The 26677-nt window shown below is 39.9% G+C and overlaps 1 protein-coding gene across 2 annotated transcripts in view; it reads right to left on the bottom strand.

Moving 5' to 3' along the window:
* The window catches only part of FKBP15 (FKBP prolyl isomerase family member 15), a 66863-nt gene that overhangs the window by 37055 nt on the left and 3131 nt on the right, over positions 1-26677 (bottom strand). For both annotated transcript variants that reach the window (XR_003610045.2, XM_028107695.2), the window contains exons 2-11: positions 18476-18591; positions 12765-12849; positions 12243-12312; positions 8255-8329; positions 7824-7922; positions 6063-6212; positions 4995-5063; positions 3664-3810; positions 972-1114; positions 430-487 (exon numbers count right to left, since the gene is read on the bottom strand). Coding sequence is in view for 1 of the 2 variants with exons in the window: in XM_028107695.2 (XP_027963496.2) it covers positions 430-487; positions 972-1114; positions 3664-3810; positions 4995-5063; positions 6063-6212; positions 7824-7922; positions 8255-8329; positions 12243-12312; positions 12765-12849; positions 18476-18591 (1012 nt within the window). In the remaining variant the exon portion in view is untranslated. The remainder of the gene's footprint in view (positions 1-429; positions 488-971; positions 1115-3663; positions 3811-4994; positions 5064-6062; positions 6213-7823; positions 7923-8254; positions 8330-12242; positions 12313-12764; positions 12850-18475; positions 18592-26677) is intronic.

Genomic DNA, 26677 nt, shown 5'->3' on the forward strand with positions numbered 1-26677 from the left:
TTGAACTCTTACAATAAGCCAGACACGATACTAAAAACCTCACACACATGATTTCATTTAAATCTCATAAATACCTCGAGTATAAAATCTTCACGCTTAGTGAAGTCATACTTTATGCAGGCTCTGAGCTTAGTGCTTTGTGAACATATCACAAGAACCCTACAAAAGGTGCTGTGAGAATTATTTCCATTCTAATCATGAAGAAGCGGAGGAACAGAAAAGTTAGATAATTTTCTCAAGGCCACAAGTTTACAAGAATAAAGATTTGAGCCCAGATCAGCCCATGCAGAAGCTAATTTATACTAACTCTCCAGTAAGGGGAAATTAATAAAGTAGATTTTTTTTTTTTTTTGCTCTAACCTACCCTACCCCAAGGCACACAAAACCTTCTCAGTAGACTGGGGGTGAGAGACAGACTTGTATACTCACTGAATTTACTGTAAGCTGTTCACTGAGGGAGTTAGATTTGATACGAAGGGCCGGCTCCCTGAAATCAAGTAAGACATACTGAGGTTAAAAAAAAAATCCCAAATCTATAATCGTAAGTCCCGATTATGCTGGATAAACAAATTGTTTTTGAAAGCATTTGCCAATTCGATGGCTGTGATACAGAATCATAACCATTCTTCAGTTTGCATTAATCTCTGAAAGCTGGTGAAAATGAATAATTTCCCATTCAAATTCTTATTTACATTTTTCCCTTGGGTATATATTTTATGTTTATACCTTTTACCCAGTTTTCTTCCAGAGTTCAGCAGGTATTCATACACATCCAAGTTAGTGCATTTAAAGACTATGAATATTAATCCTTTGTCAGAAAAATCTTGATGCTAGTATTTTCCCCATTTCTCTCATCCCATTTTTTTTCCAATTATTTAAAATTATTTAAGTTTGCAACCATCCCAATTTCTGAATCCCTCTAAGGATTTTTATGGACAATAAAAGAGCATGATACAACTCCAGGATCTTACCCTGATTTGAAAGGCACCGATGTGGGTGGTGATACAACAGGGTCAGCAGAGAGGCCGTCAGCACCTGGTATGGGAGAAGGGGCCGCAGAATCCCGGGAACTAACGCTGTGCCCGTCAGACCCAGAATCTCTGGCAAACTTGACCTAGGGAGCGAGCAACCACAGGTGGAACAGGCTACAAAAAAGGAACCCTGCCCTCTCCACCCTCCTTTCTTTTACCTATTCTTCACTACACAAGTCATTATCTGTTCCCTTGTAGCAAATTAGAAAATGTGGATAAGCCAATAATAATAATTAATCACCCACAATCCAACCACGACAAAATAACACTGCTAGAATTTGAGATGCAGTATTTCACACTTATATTATGTCTTTGTGTGTGTTTGTGTATTTTTTATTAAAAAGGGACCATATTGTTTTGTGATCTGCTTCGTTCACTCAGTAACATATTTCCATGTTACTAAATTATTAATCTACAACATCATTTGTAACTACTGAACATTATGTCTAACTTCAAGGGTCATGCCCATACCTGCCATTATCTACAGGAAAGTCTCTAAAAGATTTTGGGAACAGAAGTCTTAAATACCTATGCTGCTACAAAATATATTTCACCAATTCCTGGTTGTTAGATATACAGTTCATTCCTAATTTTCCTATCACATCACAAACAATACTTCAATGAATAACTTTCTATCTACATCCTTGCACATAATCATTCCCAAAGTATAAATTCCCAGAAATTAAATAGTTGAGAGAAAAGGTATGTTCACTTTTAAGACATTTGGTATATACCACTAAATTTCACACCACAAAGGGTGAACTACCCTATACTCCACAAGTAGTGTGTAATGTTCTCTCGACACTCATCACACTGGGTATTATCATTCTGTAGCAGCCTGGTCAATTTAATAAGTGTGTCAATTTGTTAACAATAGCCAAGGGGTGCCTGGGTGGCTCAGTTGGTTAAGCAGGCACCTGCCTTTGGCTCAGGTCATGATCCCGGGGTCCTGGAATAGAGCCCCACTTGGGGCTCCATGTTTGGCAGGGAGTCTGCTTGTCCCCCTCTCTGCCCTTCCCTCCAGCTTGTGCTCTCCCTCTCATGTGCACTCTCTCTCTCAAATAAAAAAAAAAATCTTAAACAATAGCCAAACTATGGAAGCAGCCCAAGTGTCCATCGACTGATGAATGGATAAAGAAAATGTGGTGCATATATACAATGGAATGCAATCTTGCCATTAGCAATGATGTATTTTTTCCTTACGGTTACAAAATGTCAGTCTTGATCGATTCAAATTGGTTTGTATCTAAAACCATTCATGACTTCCTCAAACTCAATGGAAAATTGAGATAAGATCTAAAAGCTCTGAAAGAGGCAGCTAAAAGCCATGAGTAAAAGAGGGTTGGATTGACCCAGGAGAGATAAGGGCGTTCAATTAGGAAAGAGCCACTGAGAAAAAAAGCAGATCATTGGCTGCAGCAGAAATAACTGCCACAATAAAGATAACCATATTTATTTTCTGTACTGTATTTTGTAGTTTATAGTCACAACCACTATCACATTTGGACCTGACAAACACAGTGTAAAGCAAACAAGGTCTTTTTTTTTTTTGGAGGGGAGCATTAATTTATTTAACCACAATTTGTTACAAATTTTATTGTAGAAAATTGTGTATACTCTTGATAACATTTTTTTAAAGATATTATTTATTTGTCAGAGAGAGAGCGCGCGCGCACAAGCAGGGGGAGTGGCAGGCAGAGGGAGAAGCAGGCTCCCCGCTGAGCGAGGAGCCCGATGCGGGACCTGATCCCAGGACCCTGAGATCATGACCTGAGCTGAAGGCAGCTACTTAACCTACTGAACCACCCAGGCATCCCTTGATAACATTTTTTAACGGAAAATAAGGGGAGAAAAATAAAAAGGAAAAAGTTTCTTAACTCCATTACCATTCCCCAAAGACACTTTTAATCATTTCTTCTAACACTTTCAGCAATTTTCTATGAATATATGTGCATATATGTATCTATATGTATGGATACACAAACATTTACATGTGTATGACTGCGTAAATTATTTATTTATATATAAGTATTTTTATATGTTTACATGTATTTGTATACACACAAGAGATCATACTATATGTACTGATTTGCAACTTCCTTTTTTCACTTAACAATAGATTTTGGATATTCTTAAAGAACTGCATAAAAGCCTACTCCGTGAAAGACCTTAACTTAACCAGTTAATGATGGATATTTAAATTGTTTCCAGTTTTTACTATTACAAATAATGTGGCAGAGGGAGGAAACTATGTATCTCTATGTACATACAGATATCTTTGCATACTTATATGAACATAGCAATACAAGAAGTTTATAGCCACGGAATTACTAAGGCAAAGGCAAGTGCCCTGAGTAGGAATCACTATTTTATAGACAGAATAAAAAGGTTAGTGTAGAAAAGTCATTTGTTCAGTCACCACCTCTTCTAGACTCTAAATAGGGTGCCAGGAAGGACATAAACCTTGGTCTTTAGATTCCAAAGCCGTTGCCCTTTCCAACTATACCATTTTTACTTAAAAAAAGAGAAAGAAAGAAAGTCTTTGAATTTGTTATTCAAACATATATATTTATTCATTTTACTTAATGGCAAAAAGGACTCATCAAACACAAAACAGCACTATTCCACTCACCCGCCTAATCTCCACCTCGTACACCAGGATTGAGTCCGGCGACTGAGTCCATCCTATTACCCCTTCCGAGCCAGCAGCACAGGCTGGAGGGATGACAAGCAACCGCTTCCCTCCTTTTCTCATGCCCAGCATCCCATCTTCCCAGGCCTTCAGGAATCAGAGAAGAGGAAAAGCTCCTCAGGACACAAGCCTCCTCATAAGACAAAATGAAGTCCTGGATACTAAGCTCCTCTCTTCCACAGTTTCAGGTTTGGACCTCCTGAGAGACATCAAATTCAACTATAATTCCCTCTTGGTTATAAGAATATCTAGAATACTGCTTCTATTCCCTTGTAAAAGCCAGCATATCCAGGGCTAGATGAAATATGCTTATCTTAGGTGATGAGAGAAATTGGAGGATAGGACAATGGTATTAAAAGAGAAATAAAAGCTACCATTCATTAAACACATTTTCTAAGTACTCTGGTAAGTGCTTTACTTACATTATATTGTTTAAACCCTAAAATAACCTCATAAGATTAGGAGCATTATCTCCATTTTACATGTAAGAAAACTGAGGCTGAGGGAGGAGAAGCAACTAACTCAAGATCAGATCACTGGTAAATTGTGAAGCCAAGATGAAACACTCAATCTGTGTGGCTTTAAAGTTCATGCCTTAACTCCTATGATCTACAGAAAGAAATCTCCAAAAGATTCTGGGAAACATAAACAAAGGCATAAACAAAGCTAGGAAGAAAACTTTTCTGTCATGCAAAATGGCAATGAGTACTTTTGCCAATGAGTGCTTCGTAGAGCATCAAGAGGTCCTGACATGATGATACCCAATGTGTGTAAAATACTCTTTATTCTACAAAGCACTTGCACAGCTGGTAAAGAAAAGCTTCACAACGTGAAGCCAAGTCCCAGACTCCAATCCCAGGGTTCCTCCTGCTGTGTGGTAGTTGCTTCCCACAATGACTGGGAAGTGCTGATTCAAAGCAACTCAGACAGGTAAGAATCACCCATTATGATACAATTCTAGAAGAAACAGTTTCATCTCTTCCCCTATTGGGCTACACGGAAGATTTAATAATTTTAATAATTTCCTCAGAGTCACAGGATGAAAAAAAAAGGGTAAGGATTAAACAAATGTCACCATCTTCAATATATTCTCATAGGTAAAAATTTCCCAAGTAATCTCCCAGATAATGTAAACATTTTTCTCCTCTTACTTTTTAACCAAGCTTTCCCAGACTCAGAAAATACACCCAGGTTAGATATTTTACAAATTTAATATAAACTAAGCCTACCACAAGTGATAAAGCCATATAAGAACACAGTCAAGCCAGTACCTTGATGACTTTTCCTGATCCTAATTTCAGGCGAAGCAGCTTATCTTTGTTAGCAGTAGAGGCCAAAACCTGCAATTTGATCAAAGTAAATGAGGTCAACCAGTTTCAAAAATAAGAGTAATCATGTAATAGTCAGTACAGATTAGCACAGTATTCCTGGAATAAGGAATGTCAAATATACAGCGGGGGGTCTGGGGGGGGTTAGTTCTTAAAATACCTGAAGAGAAATGTTCACTCACATCAAGGCTAAATTGGGACTTGAATGTATATTTTTTTGAATCATAGTCTAAAGCTCTTTCTTTTTTTTTTTTTGTGGCCTGTGTTTACTGGATTTTATTTATTTTTTAATTTTTTATTGTTATGTTAATCACCATACATTACATCATTAGTTCTTGATGTAGTGTTCCATGATTCATTGTTTGTGCATAACACCCAGTGCTCCACGCAGAACGTGCCCTCTTTAATACCCATCACCAGACTAACCCATCCCCCCACCCTCCTCCCCTCTAGAACCTTCAGTTTGTTTTTCAGAGTCCATCGTCTCTCATGGTTCGTCTCCCCCTCCGACTTACTCCCCTTCATTCTTCCCCTCCTGCTGTCTTCTTCTTCTTTTTTCTTAACATATGTTGCATTATTTGTTTTAAAGCTCTTTCTATATCATACTACCTTTGAGAACTTAAGGATATTAAGACACAAGTCCACTCTATTTATAGTATTATACAAAAAACAAACAACTATGAGGAAGTTCTAAAAAGAAGTTTTAAGACCTAATCCCATAAGAATAAATTCAAGTTTAAAACTGATATAGGAAGACAAGACATACACATGAACAATTACCAAAAATGATACTTAGGAAATTGGTTTCCATTCTAAATAGAAGAGACAAAGTGGCACTGAGCAGATTTAACCTGTTAGCATTTCATGACTACGCCCCAGAAGCAGCCAAAGCAGGGTTCCTAAAAGATTTCTATTTGCCAACAGCAGCAATTCATGGTAATAACACCTTACATATGAATAGTCCTAGTGCTATTTCAATTACAAATGAACTTGTAGGCTACATTCCCTTACCTGGCCCAGCACATGATTCTGAAAGAGCCAGCTGGTATAGGCCACTTCCAAAGAATCTCCAACTTCTACAGCAGGGCCTTCTGCTACAGTGAGGTCCTGGGAGAGCACTGCATCTAGGGAGGGGGTGCTGTTGCACTTGGCAATGCACACCTGCGAGATGAAATCAAAGCAGCATAAACTTAGTGTAAGCTCAGTAAATATTCACTCCATTATTGCTAATGTTTCCAAACAGTGGTATCCACTAACAAAACTGATTACATTGTTTAGAAATAAACCATTCCAAAGTCAGTAATCTTGCCAGGAATCAAAGTGCCTAAGAGTAAGGCTTTGGAGTCAGACCATCTGGGTATAGATCTGGGCACTGCCACTTATTAACTTGTGGCCTCAGCCAAATAACTTCTGTGAACCTTATTTCATACAGGTATTTTGTAAAATGGAGATTAAAAACTCTGCATGCTTCCTAGGGTAGTTATGAAGATTGCGCTAAATACAAATAGAGTCCTTGGCACAGTGCCTGGCAAATAATGGTAAGTACACAACAACCATTAGCTAGCATTACTATAAGGATTTTATTGTTTCAGTGTTTGGGAACCCACGAAAGAAAGGAGAGCTTCCAGAACAATTTCAGAAGGCATTTCTAAGACAGTAAACTAGAAAAAAGGCCCTTTATAAAACCATGCTACATTCCCAGATTCGCATGCCCACCACCTACAGACAGTCCTATCATCTTAGCACAAATCTTAGACAAAAGAGTCAAACACATCTTCGTGAATACTTACTTTACCATCAATTTTTTAACATAGTCTACATTACAAATTTGCTACACATTTTCTTAAAAGAAAGGTTTCATTATTACAATCAAATAAATGCTACCTAAAGCAACGAGATGTCGTTTTTTACCAAACAAATAAGACTAAAAAAAAAAAAAAAAAAGGTAATTCTAAATGTTGGCAAAGGCATAGTGAGAGAACAGATATGTATATGAAATAGTACAATCTCTCTGAAAAGCAGTATGCCAAACTGTCTACAGAACCAAGAAATATTTGGACTCTTTGACCCAATCTTCCACTTCTAGAAATTTAGCCCGAGAAGATGATCAGGGGGAAAAAAAGGACCCAAAATTATACACAACAATGCTTGCTATAGTATCATTTATTTCAGATGGAGAGCAATCTAAATGTCTAAAAGTAAGGGAATGGTTAAATAAATTAAGGAACATTCATACTATGCAAATTTCAAAAATGTTTCCAAATAATTTTTCATGAGGTGGAAAAAGACACATTATACATTGTTAAAAATATATATACATAGCAAGATATTGAACTCTTAAAGGGGTATACCTACTTACGTACACTACACATAGAAAAAAAGAAAACATATTAATAGTGGTTACTTTGGGCAGTAAGATTTCAAGTGATTTTTAAAAAAAAATGCTTTTCTAAATGTTCTACAAGAATCATTTAACTTTGTAAAAATATTTTTAAAACACTATTTTTAAATGACAGTTTTATTTATTCCTTAATTTATGAAGTGGAAAATGTTTTAAAGAAGTTTGCATTAAGTCTTTTTTCTCTTAAAGTCTCATTTTCAAGCAATTTCAGTACGTATTCCTATTATCCCTTTGAAATACAATAAGCTCAAGTGACAAATTTAGTGGGTTTTTAATGCTTGTCACTAACAAAACATAGCAGGTTATGAATTTTCCATATAGTTTCCTAAAATCAAGGGAAATCCAGGCTAGTAAGAGTAAGATGGTATTACCTGTTTATTGAATTCCACAGCAGCCTTTTCCGACTCAAACATGATGGACCAGTTTTGTCTCTGGTCATCATAAAAAGTGCTATAGTTATTGGGCCGAACCTGGGGAAAGAAGAAATGTTGGGATAACCCAACGACTGGCAGCAGAGTGCAAAAATCTGACTGCTTAAACTCACAGAGAAGGGCCTTGACTCAGGTGGACCCAGAGAGAGAGATAGGGAACTTTCTCCTTCCCTCCTGCCCTCCAACAACCACCCCTTGGTCCGTTTCCCAGAATGCAGCCAAGAGACCTTCTCGATAGGCTCTATTAAGATATCCACTCTGTTGTCCAGGGGCTGAAGCAGTAGATCTAATTCCCGCCAGGTACATACAGACCAATTTCTCCTATAAACCCATCCCAAAGGAGCTGATGATTCCAACATGGGAAGTCTTACCATTAGCTCAAAGTTCAGATGAATCCTGGCAACAGTAACTGACTGCTGTTGACTGATATAAAGAAGAATCCTATACTGTACTCAAGTAAAGGTGGGCCAAAAAAAAGAAAACAGAAGTTAAAAGGAAATACAAAATCATCACTAAGATGTCAGGGGTTGTGCTTCATAGGCATAAAACTCAAAACTCACTTGATCCCTTAAAGCTTAGGTTTTAAATTCTATCTTCTCACTATCCATTTTCATCTCTTCTCATCTTAGCCTTACTTAACTCTTTTACTGTAATTAGCAATTATTTTGTTAGTGTTTTCACTGGTTTGAGGGTGACAAGAGATCTACAAATGGCCAACACATACATGAAAAGATGCCCAACATCATTAGTCATTAGGGAAAATGTACATTAAAACCATAAAAAAGTATGACTTCATACTGACTAGAATGGCCATTTTTAAAAAAGGAAAAATAATAAAGCACTGGCAAGGTAGTGGAGAAATCAGAACCCTAATCTATTGCTTGTGAAAATGTACAATAGTACAGCCACTGTGGAAACAGTTTGGCAGTTCCTCAAAAAGCTAAACATAGGGGTGCCTGGGTGGCTCAGTCAGTGAAGCATCTGCCTTCGGCTCAGGTCATGATCCCAGGGTCCTGGGACTGAGCCCCACTTGGGGCTCCCTGCTCAGCGGGGAGCCTGCTTCTCCCACTCCCTCTGCCTGCCGCTCCCCCCTTGTGCTCGTGCACTCTCGCTCTCTCTGACAAATAAAATCTTAAAAAAAAGAAAAAAGCTAAACAAAGAATTACCATATGACAAGGCAATTTCACTAGTATATACCCAAAAGAACCCAAAATAGATACTCAAACATATACTTGTATGTCAATGTTCACTGTACCATTATTCACAATAGCTGAAAGGTGGAAACAACTAGAAGTGTCCATCAACTGGGGATACATAAAATGTGTTACATACACACAGTGGAATATTATCCAGCCCTAAAAAGGAATGAAGTTCTGATATATGTTTTAACATGGATAAATCTTGAGAACATTATGCTAACTGAAATAAGCCAGATTCCATAAGTGATTCCACTTATATGAAATATCTACAATAGACAAATTCATAGAGAAAGAAAGGAGACTAGACATTACCAGGAAATAATGGAAGGCAGGAAGGGAAGTTATTGCTTGAAGGTTACAGATTTTTTTGTTTGGAGTAATGAAAAAGTGGAAATAGATCGTGGTGATCATTGCTCGGTATCATGAATGTAATAATGCTACTGAACTGTGTGCTTCAAAATAGTTAAAATGGCAAATATTATGTTTCATATATATTTACTACACACACACACATACACACACGCACGCACATACACACACAATCATAGTTAAGCAAATGATTAAAATGCAATTCCACAGAAGAGGGAAGGAATACGTCGGCTCATATACAATCTTGCACCAAAAAAGACTTTCCTTATCCTATGTTAGGCAGATAGAATGAGGGGCTGAAACCTCAATTCAATCTGATCATAGACTGAACTGCTCGGGGAAGGATCAGAGATTTATGAAGAGTTGGTCCACTTCTGGGCTGCCCCTATTCTCAAGTATTTATTATCTTCCCTGGCTTTTGGTTGAGAGCCTAGAAGTTCTCTGATATGATGCTTGGTCCTGAAAGTTCTGCCCATCATAGATTCTGAGTTAAATTCTTTTTTTTTTTTTTTAAGATTTTATCTATTTATTTGAGAGAGAGCGTATGAGCGAGCAGGAGTGGGGAAAGGGGCAGAAAGACAAGCAGACTCCCCACTGAGCACAGAGCCCGATGCGGGGCTCCATCCCAGGACCCTGAGATTATGACCTGAGCCGAAGTCAGACGCTTAACTGAATGAGCCACCGAGGCACCCCTCTGAGGTGAGTTCTTTAGCCTCCTCCCCATGAAGTTCAAAATCTAGCAAATGTACTGAGACGAAAGTCATTGCTGTTGCTTATTCCAGGTACCAGCCCTATAGTAGGACTTTTATCTCCTGTGCACCATGAGATGAAGACGTTTCCATCTGCCTTTCTGGCATAGCCCCTGGACTTCTGCACCATCCCAGAACTCTGCAAATGTCCCATGGGGAAAAACCAATCTTGTGCTTGGAGCTCCTCTAGTGTCTGCCGGTGTCTCCTCCCCTCAGTAGCCTCTTTGATTGGGCCGTTCCTGACCATGCCATGCCACTCCTAAGCATCATATCAGCGAAAGAACTCAGGGAAGGAAATAGCTCAATGGATTTTCCCTCTCTGAAATTTTAGTTCATTTAGTCCTCATCATTTCCACAGCTCTCAAGTGAATTTTAAATATAATTTTTGCAATTTATCTTTTTTATAATTGTTGCAGTGGGAACTGCTGCCTGCCACAACCTACTACAGCCTACTGGTGGTGAAGTCGTGATACCAGATTTTTAAAATCCAAATGGCAACTCCTAATGAATTAATACATCCAGATAATAATCATGGATGGCTACTACATGACAAAATCAGGAACAACTAGACATCATTTACCTCTGGATGGGAGAATGAAAGATTTAAGGGACATAACCAATTGCAATGTATGGACCTTATTAGACCTGATTAAAACAAAATGGAAAAAAGAGACAATCAGGTAAATCTGAACACTAGCTGGTAGTGAATGAGATAAAAAAAATTAGGGATGCCTAGGTGGCTCAGTTGTTAAGCGTCTGCCTTCAGCTCAGGTCGTGATCCTAGGGTCCTGAGATCGAGTCCCGCATCAGACTCTCTGCTCAGCGGGGAGCCCACTTCTCCCTCTCCTCTCACTGCCTCTCCTTCTCTCTCAAATAAATAAATAAAAATCTGAAAAAAAAATTTTTTGTGGGGTTTTTTAGGTGATAATTGGATAATGGTTATGTTAGAAACAAAAATCCTTGGGATATATACTAAAGTATTTACATCTAAAATTGTATGCTGGAGATATAGTCAAAATAATCTGAGCAGAAGAAGGAAGACAGGCTGAATCAAGATGAAATAAGATTAATAACTCTTAGAGCCTAGGAATGGGTTTCTGGGGGTTCATTATTCGAGTTCCACAAATTTTTTATGTGTTTCCAAATTTCCACAGTTAAGTTTTTTGTTTGTTTTTAATACAAATGAGTGTTGTCTATTACATTAGTTACCCTGAACAGGTCATCTTATCTGTGTCTCAGAGCATCTTAAGCGCATGACCTCTAGATCACTGGACCTTTGAAATGCCAGAATTTCTTATGCTTCTCTCAACAATGTTTAAAACATTCTGGAGAATTTTTTTTTTTTAAGATTTTATTTATTTATTTGACAGAGAGAGACACAGCGAGAGAGGGAACACAGCAGGGGGAGTGGGAGAGGGAGAGGGAGAAGCAGGCTTCCCGCTGAGCCGGGAGCCCGATGCGGGGCTTGATCCCAGGACTCTGGGATCATGACCAGAGCTGAAGGCAGCCTCTTAACAACTGAGCCACCCAGGCGCCCCTCTGGAGAATTTGAAGCTAGATACAACCCACATAAAGAAATCAAGTCTTGGGGCTTCTAGCCACATTTCTTTTTGACCCAAACCAATACTATGCCATATGATCCACTGCCCACCTCACTGTCAAACTTTCAAAGGATAAACACCGGTCATTGATTCAGGCATAAAGACAGAATGCTCTAAGTAGAACACTAAGTGTTTTTCATTACCTAACAAAGGGATGTCCTTGGTAAATGGTTTGCTCTAAAACTCTCCAAAGTCTTTAGTACCATATCACAAAGGTCAAACTTAAAAGATTTTGCATGGTTGGATTTGTTTTAATGCACAATAGTGAGCAAGACATGACTATCAATGTTACTACGTACCTCATATTAAAAATTCACATTCAAAACGAACAATCATTCTAATCCTCTGACACATGAGACACTGGGCGAGTCAAGGTAAAAACTAACTCATCAGTACGATGTGGGACACCTGAATGTACACAAGACATGGGGGCATTCTCACCTCTCTGGCTGTGTGATTCCCCAGGACTGCAGCACCAAACTTGCCCTGCTTTACATATTGACCATTTGTGCTACAGAAGCAAGAAAAATAATAGGTATTAATACTTCCTTAAACTAAGTAGAACCAGCTTTGTCTTCTGCCACAGAGTTGGGAATCTAGTCATTCAGCCTCAAGAAAAGGATAGAGGCAAACAGTTTATAATTTAAAGCTCTTATACAACTTCTTTACTCTCTAAATATCTATTCATAGTATCTCAGTGGAGTGAGCGCTGAAGAAGGCAGTTGTTGAGGGTACAAGCACTTCCTAGAGAGCGCCTACAAAACAATGGCTCTCCAAAGTCGTATGTGCAGAATTCTCTAACTGAAATGTTAACGAGCATTACTGATCCTCTGCCTGTGGAAGGACTGTGCAGCCTAACTGTGTAGCTCCTTTGGCCACCAAGAGAGGTTTATCGAGAAAAGACAGGAGCTTAAGCCAGTACCGCACACCAACTTCAGAAAGCACTCCTTCTGAGCCACTTACTATCGATACGCGTGAACTGCTGTTGCAACCAGTACGGTGGAGGTGCCCGTTGTAGTGGGGGCTGCTTTTGCTGGCGCCTGATTTCCTAAAGATGAAGAAGAAAACAAAGATGGCATTCATGTCTTTCTTAAAACTGATTTTTAACCACTGAAGCAGCTTCAAAATTCTCCTTTACATCTTACAGTTAAGTGGTACAATGTTTTCATGGCCACTGTCCTTATCTGACCCACAGAACAGCCCTATGACCTCATCTGGGGATGAGGACATGGAGCTCTAAGCACCCAAGTGCGATGACACGATGATAGCAGCGAGCCTAGGATAGAATCCAACTCTGGTTCCACGCCAAACAAGTCTCAGAGCTGGACAAGAGGCCCTGCCCAGAAAGCGAGGTCATATTCCATGTACTTTCTTTTCTTTTTCCAGTATTTTGCCAGCTCTAATATAAATAAAATTACTTCTCCTCCCCTTACTTCAGGCTAGAAAATTAATGATGATATTCAGATCATATTCACTACTTCACTTTTCCAGTGATTCAGGGTAACACTAATGTTTTAAAACAGTGTATTTAGAGAAAACTGCACATTTATACTCACCACATGAATGTGTTGATGGAAGAATAGTAAGAACATTGGCACAGACATGGAAACCAAGAACTTACTTTCAAAAGTATCCCTGTTTGATTTCTTTCTTTCCTTTTGTATTTTAAAAACAAGATGACAGGCTTAAGATGGAGTCACTTATGCTAAGTCCCAGTCACCAAATTGAGACTGACAGATGTCACTAAACTGAAACTTACTTAACAGTTTCGGCTCTCCCTGAAATGGAATCTGAAACCAGTCAATCAGGAATTCCCTGCTCGGCACTAGTTAGGTCATCTACATGACAGACCCCTGCCATCCCCTGAGGAAAGCAATCTTGCAATAATTACCCTGCGTTTTGCCTACTTTAACTTCCTTGTTCTTGCTCCCTTCTGCCTATAAAAGTCATTTTGTGCAACTCCTCAGAGCTCCTTTCTGTTAGATGGGATGCTGCCCAATTCATGAGTCACTGAATAAAGCCAAAAAGATCTTTAAAATTTATGCAGTTGAATTTTGTTTTTTAACAATACTGACACATCTTTTTTCCTGATTACAGAGTACATGTACTCTATAATACGTAAAACTTAGCAAATGCAGAAACGGATAAAGAAAATAAAAATGACCTGTAGTCTCACCAGTTAAAAATAAGTGTTAATAATTTGATGCATTTATTCCCGGTCATTTTTCAATACACATAAACTTCACAGCTTTTTTTCTTATAGTTTTTAAACAAAATTTATGATATAATTTGACAACCTCCTTTTCTTATTTAGTACTAGTTTTTCTTTTAAAACAGTTTCCAAGACAGGGTGCCTGGGTGGCTCAGTTGATTGGGTGACTGCCTTTGGCTCAGGTCATGATCCTGGAGTCCCGGGATCGAGTCCCGCATCGGGCTCCCTGCTCGGCGGGGAGTCTGCTTCTCCCTCTGACCCTCCCCCCCTCATGTGCTCTCTCTCTCTCTCATTCTCTCTCTCAAATAAAATAAACAAAATCTTTAAAAAAACAAAACAAAACAAAAAACATTAAAAAAAAAACAGTCTCCAAGACAAAGATAAAATAACCCTAAAGATGCTTTTTGGTGGTTACAAAAAATACTGTATTATGACTTGGCCAGAATTTATCCAATGTCTTATTATTTGACATTTCTTTGGACTGTTTCCAATTTTCCTCTATTATAAATAATGCTGTGGTGAACATCCTGAAAACATACATTTTTGTATGTATCTCTAATTACTTTCTTAAAATAAATTCTTAAAACTTGAATTATGGGGTGAAGGAGTGTAAACCATTTTAAGGTTTTGTTACATCCTTGAGAAATGTTGCACCAGTTTACAGCCCCAGGAGCAGCGTGAATATGCCAGCTTTGCATTCCTGCCTACAACAGGAGACTATCTTTTTAAACTTTAACCAACGAAAGAGGGACAGTAGGGAAAAGGGAAATGCCATGTTATTGTTGTTTTCATTTGCATTTATTGATTACAGTGAAGCAGAGATTTAACATTTTCTATAGATTTGTACTGGTCCTTTTGTTTTGTTTTGTTTTGTTTTGTTTTGTTTTGATGAATACCCACCTACATTGTTTGCTTGCTGTCCTAGTCTGGTCTTCATGTTTTCCTTATTATTTTACAAAAACCTACAACATAGTTGTCAATTCAACCAGTACTGTCCAGCCAGTTGTACGTCACATGACAATAAAACTTTTCTCCTGATAAGCCAGCTCTTAAGAAAAAAAAGTAACTAAGGCCAGAGGCAGGTTATCAGGACAGGTGTGAAACACTGAGGAAAAACACTGTCTCCACAAGGTCAGCCTAGCATCCTCCTTCAGGTTAGTTCTGCTTCTCCCAGTACGCTCTCATCTCGCCATCTAATACCCTGGAAATGGAAGGTTGCTCATGGATTTGCTAGAAGGGTAAGTCAGATGGGATCTTCTCATTGGCTTAGCAGCCCTTCTTCTCCGAAATCAGTATTGCAGATTCTGAATGCCCCACCAAGGACTTCTTTTAATATGTACTTACAAATCTTTTTTTTTTTGTAAGATTTTTTTTTTTAGATTTTATTTTTTTAAGATTTTATTTATTTATTTGACAGAGGGGGAGAGAGAGAGAGCAGGAACACAAGCAGGGGGAGTGGGAGAGGGAGAAGCAGGCTTCCCACTAAGCAGGGAGCCCGATGCGATGCGGGGCTCGATCCCAGGACTCTGGGATCATGACCTGAGCCGAAGGCAGGCACTTAACGACTGAGCCACCTAGGCACCCCTGAGTAAAGTTTTCTTGAATTACAGTTGTTAGTGTCTGTTCTTTTCCCCTTCCTTTTTTTTCTGCAGCGCATATGTGCACGTGTGCGCACGCGCACACACACACACACACACACACTCTCTCTCTCTCCATGTGTTGAATCTTCTTTGCCATCCTTAATATTTGTCACGCTTTCTTTTGGAACATTTTTATCTCTTAAATTTTTTATTTTTTAACAATGTCCTCTTGTTAACCTTCTATTTCTCTTCAGGTATAACCTGCTGTTTTTATTCATTCTTGTGTTCCTTCTCATTTAGCCCTCATTTCTTTTTTTTTTTTTTAAGATTTTATTTATTTGACAGAGAGAGACAAAGCAAGAGAAGGAACATAAGCAGGGAGAGTGAGAGAGGGAGAAGCAGGCTTCCTGTGGAGCAGGGAGCCCAATGTGGGGCTCGATCCCAGGACCCTGGGATCATGACCTGAGCCAAAGGCAGACGCTTAACGACTGAGCCACCCGGGTGCCCCTAGCCCTCATTTCTGAAATTTTTCTCATGTCTCTAATTCTTTCCTGAGTCTTGTCACTTACTTCTGAGATTTTCTAATCTCATTTAGGTTCTCATTTCATGTCTTATATTATTTTCCTAATGTTAACAGGTGGTTGTAGTTTCTGATCTATTCAGTAAGAAACATTCTCACAGAATAGAGCTCTCACTGTCTGTAAGGATATTATTCTGTTTCTTGCTCTCTCATTACTTGACATGGAGTTGGATTCTGGTAAATTCCTACTGCTCATTTTAATGCGAAATTTGCTTTTCTGAACTTCTAGAAGGAGGTAGGGTTCAAGGTGGCTTTCTTAACTGCATGGAACTCCCTCTTCTGTTGCTTTCGAATAGAGCTCAAAAATATGGTGGCTTCCTCCTGAGACTTCCTGATTCTATTTCTAGCCCTACTTTTATCTATATCTTTTCTCCTTCACTTTTATTATATCCCCATCCTCCTCAATTTTAATTCCATTCCCAGCTGGTTCTTCTGAGTGTGGGGACCTGTCCTAGAAGGTCACCCTAGGGGATGAGTTTCAAAAGTTCACAGGAGTGGGATGCCTGGCTGGCTCAATTGGTAGAGCATGTGACTCCTGATTTCAGGGTTATGAGTTCAAGCCCCACTTTGGCATGGAGCCTGCTTAAAAAAAAAAAAGTTCACAGGAGCAAGACTGCTCTAGTTCTTTCAGTCCCCATTATCAACCCCTGGTACCTACCCACAACTAGAGTGGGCAAAACACTTTCCAGTTTCAGCTTCACCTGCCATATTTTCCATGAACATCTGGTGGCTGTTTTGGGGTTCTTCCATGCTCAGATTTAGATAACCCATTGCTACCCTGTTTTCTCCCATGCAAATGCTGATAACACACAAGCCTTGGAGCTGTTAGTGGTTTGTCCAGACCTGCTTGTATTTTGGGATATTCATGAAGATACCTTTCCAACTGGATTTGTTGTAAATATTACCCATAGGTTTGTCTTTTCTATCTGCTCTATTTTTATATTGAAATCTGAAGAGATTCAAGAACTATGCTGCAGTCACCTTCCCCGCAAAGACTTCTTACACAAATATCCCTTGAACAGAGAGGATCTCCTATCTCGCTACTTTATTTTTTCTTTGTAAATGCCTACATAAGACTGTATAGGTAATTTTTAAGTTGAAACGCCTCTATAATTCCCCTTTAAAAGTATAATTAACTCATAGTTTTTGTTTTCTAATAAAACAAAATCAAGTTACCTCATTGGCTGGGGACTGAGGTTGTTTATTTTTACCCACATCCGTTAACTCAACCGCTTTAAACTGAGTCAGAAACACACTGCTGATGAAGAGCTGTGCCAGAGGAAATGTAAAGGCAGAGCCTACTAGAAATCTGGCCTGGTCATGGCTTAGAGAACAGGAACAGCAATTTATAGCAAAGCTGCCAAAAGTGACAGGTAAGATTTAGAGCAGGGGACAGCAAACATTTTCTGTACAAGGCCAAAGAGTAAATATTTTAGTTTTATGAGCCATATGATATCTGTTGCAACTCTTCGACTCTCAATAATCTAACAAACCCTCAGTGCCAGCATTGTGCCCAACATGTGAAAGGCACTCGATACTTTCATCTTCACTCAACAAACAATTTAACGTCCCTTACCACCTGTTCTGCTCAGACTATTTCTATCAGTCCCCCACTCCTCTTCAGGTTCTTACAGAAAGATAGCAAAAGTGTAGAGGAAAAAGCTTTGGAGTGAGTCAAGTCAGGTTCAAATTTCAACTATGTCACTTACTGCTGTATGACCCTGATCAAGCCCCTGAACCTCTCCGAGCCTCTTAACTGGTGGTAGTCTTCCCTATTTCACAGCACTGCTGAGACAACTAAATAAGGCAATTTATGCAAGTACCTGAAACCAGACCGAAAGCAGGCATTTTAGAAATATTAGTTGCCCCTTTCTCTCCTTTCATGCAACAAATGTCCATTCAATGTGTCTCCATCATGATGAAAGGTACAGGGGATACAGCACTGAGCATCACTGTCCAATTGGGAAAAAGTCACTGTCAGCATACATCTAACCTATCCAGGTAAAAGAATTGAAAAGCAGCTCTTTCTTCTCGCCAAAACACTGGACAGTGCCTCAGGCAGTTTTAGAGAGTGCTGTTCACATGGGGCAAAAGAGTTTGCCTAAGACCTTCCTCCCGCAGCTTCCAACAAAGGGCGTACTATCTAGGTGCTGGAATTCAGGATATCAGAGCTTAGAGAGGAATGCACCACTGGTAGTGAACTTGGCCAGACTGAGGATGGACAACCTGGCATGTCACTTCTGGAAGGCTGCTTATCCTTCCAACTAACCTGTTAGGGACCACTCCCAACCTCTTCACTTACCTGTTGTGGCTGCTCCTGGGCCTTTCTTAGGCTGCTTTGGGGCTGTGTACTGGAAGAACTCATTTCCATGGCCAGCAGATGTCTGATCCAGTCCAAAAAGAGAGGCCAATCTGGCACTGTTAGTAGAAAATGAAAATGACATTTCATTTGACATATCTCAAGCCTGGAATCATTATAAAAGCTGTCCACCTCCAATCTTGAACAAATACCTCCTTGACTGCATATCCCACCATACCGGAAATGACAGCTAAGTGTCTTTGAAATCAAGATTGTATTTCTGGGGACGCCTGGGTGGCTCAGTCAGTCAAGCGTCTGCCTTTGACTAAGGTCATGGTCCCAGGGTCCTGGGATCAAGTCCTGCATGGGGCTCCTTGCTCAGCAGAGAGCCTGCTTCTCCCTCTGCCTGCCACCCCCCCACCCCCGCTTGGGCTCTTTCTCTGTCAAATAAATAAATAAAATCTTAAAAAAAAAAAATTGTATTTCTGATCTAAACACCATCAGCTGACCTTGCCTGTCCACAGGACTTTGGTCAAGGCATTTACTTTGGACCTCAGTTTCTGCATATGTAAATTGAGGTGATTGGTAAATTGAGCAGATGCTCTCTGGTCTCTTCAAACTATAAATTCTTGCCTTGCAAGTCATAGTTTCCTACCTTTTACTCATTTATTACACTGAAATAGAACTGTACTTCAAACTTACTGCATCAAACATGGCCCTATCATTTCATCTAACAGGCAGAATGATTCTCTCCCATCCCTTGCAATGAATCTTATGCCCCAACCATTCCAATGAAACTGCTCTTGTTAAGCTCACCAGCAACCTCTTTGTTACTAAACACAGTTTATCAGTCCTTATCTTATTTGGCCTTCATGCCGCCCTTTTTACACTGTCAACTAATTTGTTCTTCTTCAAACAAACTCTTCCCTTGACTTCTGTGGGGATATTTGCAGGGGTGGGAGAAGGGACTGGCCCAAGTAAGACATCAATAAATGCTAATGGGATCCCTCTCCTGTTGCCTTCCCATGTCTCTGGCTCCTTGTTTAACTCCTGGGGCTCTTCTTCCTTTGCCCAACCTTTTATTTTATTTTCTTATTTATTTATTTATTTGAGAGAGAGAGAGAGAGAGAGAGGGAGAGAGAGAGAGAGAGAGAGGGATGGAGGAAAGGAGGGGGTGAGAATCTTTAAGCAGACTCCCTGCTGAGCATGGGGCTTGCTCTCACGACCCTTGAGATTTCACACTCTTGGTAATCTAATTCATTTACATTGGTATCAAGTGCTATCCAAATGCTGATAATGCTCAAATCTGTATCCCCAACCCAAAATTTGCTCCTGAGTGTCAGAAAACACAGATATCCCACCAGCCACACAAATGCAACATAACAAACTAGAACTCGTATCTTTCAATCCCCACTGCCCCAGTAAAACCTGCTCTCACTCTTGTATTCTCTTCTCCTGGTGAAAATACTTTTTGTATCAGGGTCCCCAAGACCACCACCAGGTTCAGTGATTTGCCAAGACTCACTGGACTTAGCATATAGTTGTACTCATGGCTAAGATGTAATGCAACAAAAAGATAACACAGCAAAATCAGCAAAGGGAAAAGGCACATGGGGGGGCAAAGTCCAGAGGAAATGAAAAGCAAGCTTCCAAGAGTCCTTTTTCCAGTGGAGTGACACTGGATACATTTAATTCCTCCAGCAAAGAGTTGGAAGAACATATATGAAGTACGGTCTCCCAAGGAAGTTCATTAGAGACTCTGCCCCAGGTTTTTTATTGGGGGCTGGTCACACAGAAACCCTCTAGCATAAACCAAAACTCTACACTCTCAGAAAGAAGGTAAGGTTCAATAGAAACCTACTGTTTGTACAGTTTAGGCACACTGAGCCACATCTCATTTATGGAAAGCTTTGTATCTGTGTGGGGAACTGTTTACCAATCAAGTTCCCATATGCCAGCCAAGTGCCAACCTTGTAAACAGGACTTTCTAAAGATGATGTTGTCACATCTCCTGTGTTAACTCTTTTCTGCAAACATACACAACCAAAACTGCAATCTGGGCAACATCCTTGGCTTTTTTTTCCCTCTGGTGCTCATGACCAATCCCTGAGTCCATTTGATTTTACTTGCTCAATACTTCTTGAACCCATCCATTTCTCCCCATCCTCACTGCCACTGCCTAGTTCAGGTCACCATCATATCTATCTAACTAGAATTATTCCGACAACCTCCTGACTTATCTCCCTGTCCTGGTCTTGCCTGCTTCTTATTCATTCTCCACACTGCATCCACAGTGATCTTTCTAAAAACCAAACTTGATCAAGTCTCTTTCCTCCTTAAAACCCTCAATAATACCTCAATATCACCAAGATAAAAATCCAAACTCCACAAGACAGCTTTACAAAGTCCTTCAAGACCTCACCTCTCCATAATTCCCCAGCTTCCTAACTGGCCATTTCTCAACTCCAACTGTGTGCTACACAGAACTGTTAGTTTCTCAAGTAAGACAAGATCTTTCTAATCTCCAACCTTTGGATATCCTGTTCACTCTGCCTGAAACATTCTTCTTGTTTTCTCTCTCCCCTGGAAGTGCCCTTAATCTCAAAGTCTAGATTAGATGATCTTCTTAGGGGCTCCCACTGGAGTTCACTTTGTTCATTCAAGAAATATGTATCCAACGCTGTGCTAAATGCTGAGTATATATTGATGAGCAAAGCTGAGTTCTATTTTCAAGGAGCTTACATACTCTAACAAGGGTATTAAGCATTACATAATAAATAATTGCAAACTGTAATATAAGATATATAACAAGTAGCTGTTGTATGGAATTATACTCCATATAGATTAATAAAAGTTATTCAATCAGTTATTATGTAACATGATAATTGACTATTATAATTACCACTTGACTCTATTTTGCCTAGGGTCTGGTATATAATAGGCTCAATAAATGAACTCAAAGTCTAGTCTAGCTCTGAGCTCCTCTTCTCCAAAGCCATCTTTGGATTAGGTAACGTAAATATTGAGGGGTGCCTGTACGGTTCAGTCAGTAAAGCACTGCAACTCTTGATCTCGGGGTTGTGAGTTCAAGCCCCACGCTGGGCACAGAGATTACTTAAAAAAACAAAACAAAACAAAACAAAAACCTTAAAAAAATATATTGAAACTTCACAACTTTTGGGGGCCTTTTCCCCCAACAATTTTAATGTATGATACATACTAACATTTTGCAAAATAAATTTAACATGATTTGAAACTATTACCCTGTTTTCTCAAGGTAGTGTACTGTAAATTTCCTTTAAGTTTCCTGTATATTGGGTCAACAATGCCTCCTCTAAAGGACTAAGAGGTTAAGTGAGATTAAAAGTGTAGAGATCAGTGCTGACCTAAATAAGACATAAACAAATGATAATACAATTAAGAGGAAACCAAGATTTCTCCTTTAACCGAGGCAATCTGGGAAGATTCCCTAAAAGAACAAGATTCTGGGGGCGCCTGGGTGGCTCAGTCGGTTAAGCGTCTGCCTTCGGCTCAGGCTGCAATCCCAGGGTGCTGGGATCAAGTTCTGCATCGGGTTCCCTGCTCAGCGGGGAGTCTGCTTCTCCCTCTACCCTTCCCCCCTACTCATGATCTCTCTCTCTCTCTCAGATAAATAAATAAAATATTAAAAAAAGAAAAAAGAATAAGATTCTGGGAGAGTTGGGCAATGCCTTTAATACAGTGAAAAATTTACAAAACTTAGAACCTAGTTAAGATATAATAGTTTAGGGGTGCCTGGGTGGCTCAGTTGGTTAAGGGTCTGCCTTCGGCTCGGGTCATGATCCCAGGGTCCTGGGATTGAGCCCCGCATCGGGCTCTCTGCTCAGCAGTAAGCCTGCTTCTCCCTTTCCCACTCCCCCTGCTTGTGTTCCCTCTCCCGCTGTCTCTCTCTCTGTCAAATAAATAAGTAAAATCTTAAAAAAAAAAAAAGATAATAGTTTATGCACAGATAATTGATAAGAAAAGAATGTTCTTGTTAGCTTCAGTACGGATATGGGTATTGGATTTGCTGTTTTCATTTTGCTGCTATGTTCTTTTCAAGGGAAAGATAAAAGTGTCATATGTAAACTATGTTTCCATAGATGCTCTAAAGGCCAGCCAGCTGCTGACTACAAAATCAATCCAAAAGCCAGGTCAATCCAATTATCTTTCAGACCCATTCTATTTTTTTTTTTTTAGATTTTATTTATTTATTTTTGAGAGAGAGCGGGAGCATGCCTGAGCAGGGGGAGGGGTGGAGGGAGAGAGAGAAGCAGGTTCCCACTGAACAGGGAGTCCTATGTGGGACTCGGTACCTGAGCCCAAGGCAGATGCTTAACCAACTGAGCCACCCAGGTGCCCTCCATTCTATTTTCTATTAATATTTTTAAATGAACTCTATATAGACTTAGGGGCATAAGTTTCTTGTAAATTATTATCTTTTCCACTTCCCAAATGTACACATTTCTCTATGTTAGCAAGAATGGGCTTGCTAACTCTGGACTCAAGTCTCTATAATTCACAGGAAAAGTCATTATGGCATTAATTCATTTAATTTTTTTTTAAGATTTTATTTATTTGACAGAGAGAGACACAGAGAGAGAGGGAACACAAGCAGGGGGAGTGGGAGAGGGAGAAGCAGGCTTCCCGCAGAGCAGGGAGCCCGATGTGGGGCTCGATCCCAGGACCCTGGGATCATGACCTGAGCTGAAGCCAGACACTTAATGACTGAGCCACCAAGGCACCCCAGCAGTAATTCATTTTAAAAATAAATGTTAGCCAATGCATTTAGTTGCCAAAGTCTTTACCTAACCTTAGCTTTGTACGCCTTTTCTCTTCTCATCAAAAACGGTAACACAGGTGCACCTGGGTGGCTCAGTCAGGCATCTGCCTTCAGCTCAGGTCATGATCCCAGGGTCCTGGGATCAAGCCCTGCGTCAGGCTCCCCATTCGGTGGGAGGCCTGCTTCTCCCTCTCCCTCTGCCTGACGCTCCCCTTGCTTATGCTCTCTGTCAAATAAATAAATAAATAATCTTAAAAAAACAATAACAACAAAACAGGGGCACTTGGGTGGCTTGGTCATTGAGCATCTGCCTTCGCCTTAGGTCATGATCCCAGGATCCTGGGATCGAGCCCCGCATCAGGCTCTCTGCTCAGTGGAGAGTCTGCTTCTCCCTCAGCCTGCTGCTCCCACTGCTTGTGTGCTCTATCAAATAAATAAATAAAATCTTTAAAAAAAAAAAAAAACGGTAACACATAGCAGTTATACTGTATTACTGTATTTTAAAAAACAGGGATTCTTTTTGCTGTTAAAGTATTTCTTTTATAAACTATGGCATCAAACATCTACTTCTACAATAATAATAATGGGCACATGGCAACCTACGGGAAATCCGCTTGCCTTACTTCAAATCCAGACTCTTTCATTTTTTAGCTGTGTGATCCTGAGCAACTTACCTCTCTGACTCTTAATTTCCCATGGCAAAATGTGTATAATAGTAAAAATTACCTACTAGTGGGGAAAAGTAAATATGATAATGTATATTTATTACTTAGTATGGGACCTGGCACAGAATATATGTTTTATATACATGTGCACATATCCTATTACCTTGGTATGTCACTTGAACTCAGATACCCCTATAAGGGAGAAAGCATGATCAATCAATGCACAAACTGAACTGCAACTATAAAATGCTATCAGCTGAAACGAAGTACCATACACTTAGCAGACATTCAAATATTTCTTCACTTCAAAGTCATGATGGCAGGAAAAGAGCTAAGAGGAAAAGAGCTAAGACAAAAAAAAAAAAAAAAGAAGCAAGCCTTCTGATTACTACTTCTAGGTTAAACATGGTGGATTTGAAAAGGCCTGGAAACTTGGAACACAGGTTATCAATCATCTCAACAGCCATCCCAGGCACTACTCCCACTTCTACCAGGCTTGAATAGCCTAAGTGAAATCAAGTCAAAATACTTGAAAATTAATAAGTATATTTACAGCAAATTACAGTTATAAGAGGAAGTGGAAAGCAGCTGCAACACTTACTGTCATATGTTCTACTTCCTCAGGAAAAAACAAAGAAGGAATAGCTGAATCAGAGACCGTTGGTAAAACTTTCAATATTCTCAATCTTAAATTTGATTTGGGTTCTCTAGTTATTACTGGGAACAAAAATAAGTGATCTGTACAACTTTGTCTACTAAGCCTTTTATCATTCAATTAGCTACCGTCTATGTTTAGGAGCACAGTTTAAAAAAAAATATTTATTTGAGAGAGAACGATTGGGGAGAGGGACAAAGGGAGAAGCAGACTCCCTGCAAAGCAAGGAGCCCGATATGGAACTCGATCCCAGGACCCTGGGATCATGACCTGAGCCAAAGGCAGACGCTTAACCAACTGAGCCACCCAGGCGCCCTAGGAGCACAGTTAAACACCTAGAACTAAAATGTTTCATGTCTTTGATGGGCCTGCTCAGAAAGGCAGCATAGCTGAGCCACCAAGAACTATCTCAGGCCAAGAATCTGGAAAAGAACACATGACTGGTGTTATCTACCCTGTCATCTTCAGTCAGTAGCAGACTGCTTGTTGCATAAAAGTTGGGAGTTTTGACATTCATTTACAGACTTCTCCCAAATATTTTCACTCAGGGAAGAATGTGAATTTAAAATATCTCTTATAGGGGCGCCTGGGCGGCTCAGTTGGTTAAGTGTCTGCCTTCGGCTCAGGTCATGATCTCAGGGTCCCGGGATCGAGTCCCGCATTGGGCTCTCTGCTCAGCGGGGAACCTGCTTCTCCCTCTCCCTCTGCCTGCTGCTCCCCCTGCTTGTGCTCTCTCTTTCCCTGTCAAATAAATAAAATCTTAAAAAATAAAATAAAGTTATCTCTTATAGGGGCACCTGGGTGGCTCAGTCGGTTAAGTGTCTGACTTCAGCTCTGGTCATGATCTCAGAGTCCTGGGATGGAGTCCTTAACCTTAACCCTGTGGGCTCCCCACTCAGTGGGGAGTCTGCTTGTCTGTCTCCCTCTACCCGTCTCCCCGCTCATGCTCTATCTCTCTCTCTCAAATAAAATCTTAAAAAAAAAAAAAAATTGTTGGGGCACCTGGGTGGCTCAGTCGGGTGTCTGCATTCGGGTCAGGTCGTGATCCCAGGGTCCTGGGATCGAGCCCCATACCAGGCTCCCTGCTTTGCAGGAAGCCTGCTTCTCCCTCTCCCACTCCCCCTGCTTGTGTTCCCTCTCTCACTGTGTCTCTGCCAAATAAATAAAATCTTTAAAAAAAAAATTTGTTAAAGTATCTCTTATAAAGTCCAAAAGGCACAGCCATACACAAAACAGACTGGTATGAAAAAATATTAAATCAAAAAGCTTTTTCCCCTTTTAAAAAACATATCCTTACTAATTTTTTATCCAGTTTATTCTAGGTTTGGGAGATGTTTGTTAAAGTCTTCTTTATGAATGTTTATTTGCCCTTTCGTATCCTGTAGTTCTGTTTTATGAAAGTTGCCGCTCTACTACAAGAAGCCCTCAGCTTGCACAGTTCCTATACGCAACATCTTCAGGTAACGTTTTAATTAAACACTAGTCCCTCAACAACACAGTTCAAATTTCAATTATAATGGTTTATTAACTGTAAGTAAATGTATAAAGTGCAAACTTTGCAGCTAGCTCTTCAGTCCACAAATCAGTACATAACAGATAAAGGACATGATCAGTGACCAACTGTCACTTCTTTCAGTCTGTTGGTGATTGGACATTGCACACCTGTTTTTCAGTTCAGAGACAGAGAGTAAAGTGTGTGCTTGTGCTGTCTTGTCTCCCAATGATAAACCCATGTGACATTTTAGAAAAACAGATATTCAAAAGACAGAATTGGCCAACAAAGATAAAAGCGCAGCACAGAAACTAATGTGATAATGCTGGAAGTGAAATTTGGGTCACAGTATAAATGAAGTTATAGAAGAAATGGTAAACTGTCAATTAACGTCACTGCTGTTTGACTCTAGATATGCAGTCAGAACTTAATGAGGGAAAACATCAATATAAATAAGTAGTTATGACGAATGTCCCAGAAGAAATGACATAGCAAAAAACTTCACATTAAAGGAACTCTTGGAGGGCGCCTGGGTGGCTCAGTTGGTTAAGCGACTGCCTTCGGCTCAGGTCATGATCCTGGAGTCCGGGGA

Source organism: Eumetopias jubatus, unplaced genomic scaffold (genome assembly GCF_037043125.1).
Source record: "Eumetopias jubatus isolate StellerSeaLion01/CBP00866 unplaced genomic scaffold, mEumJub1_p1.0 scaffold_15, whole genome shotgun sequence".
Lineage (NCBI taxonomy): Eukaryota > Metazoa > Chordata > Mammalia > Carnivora > Otariidae > Eumetopias > Eumetopias jubatus.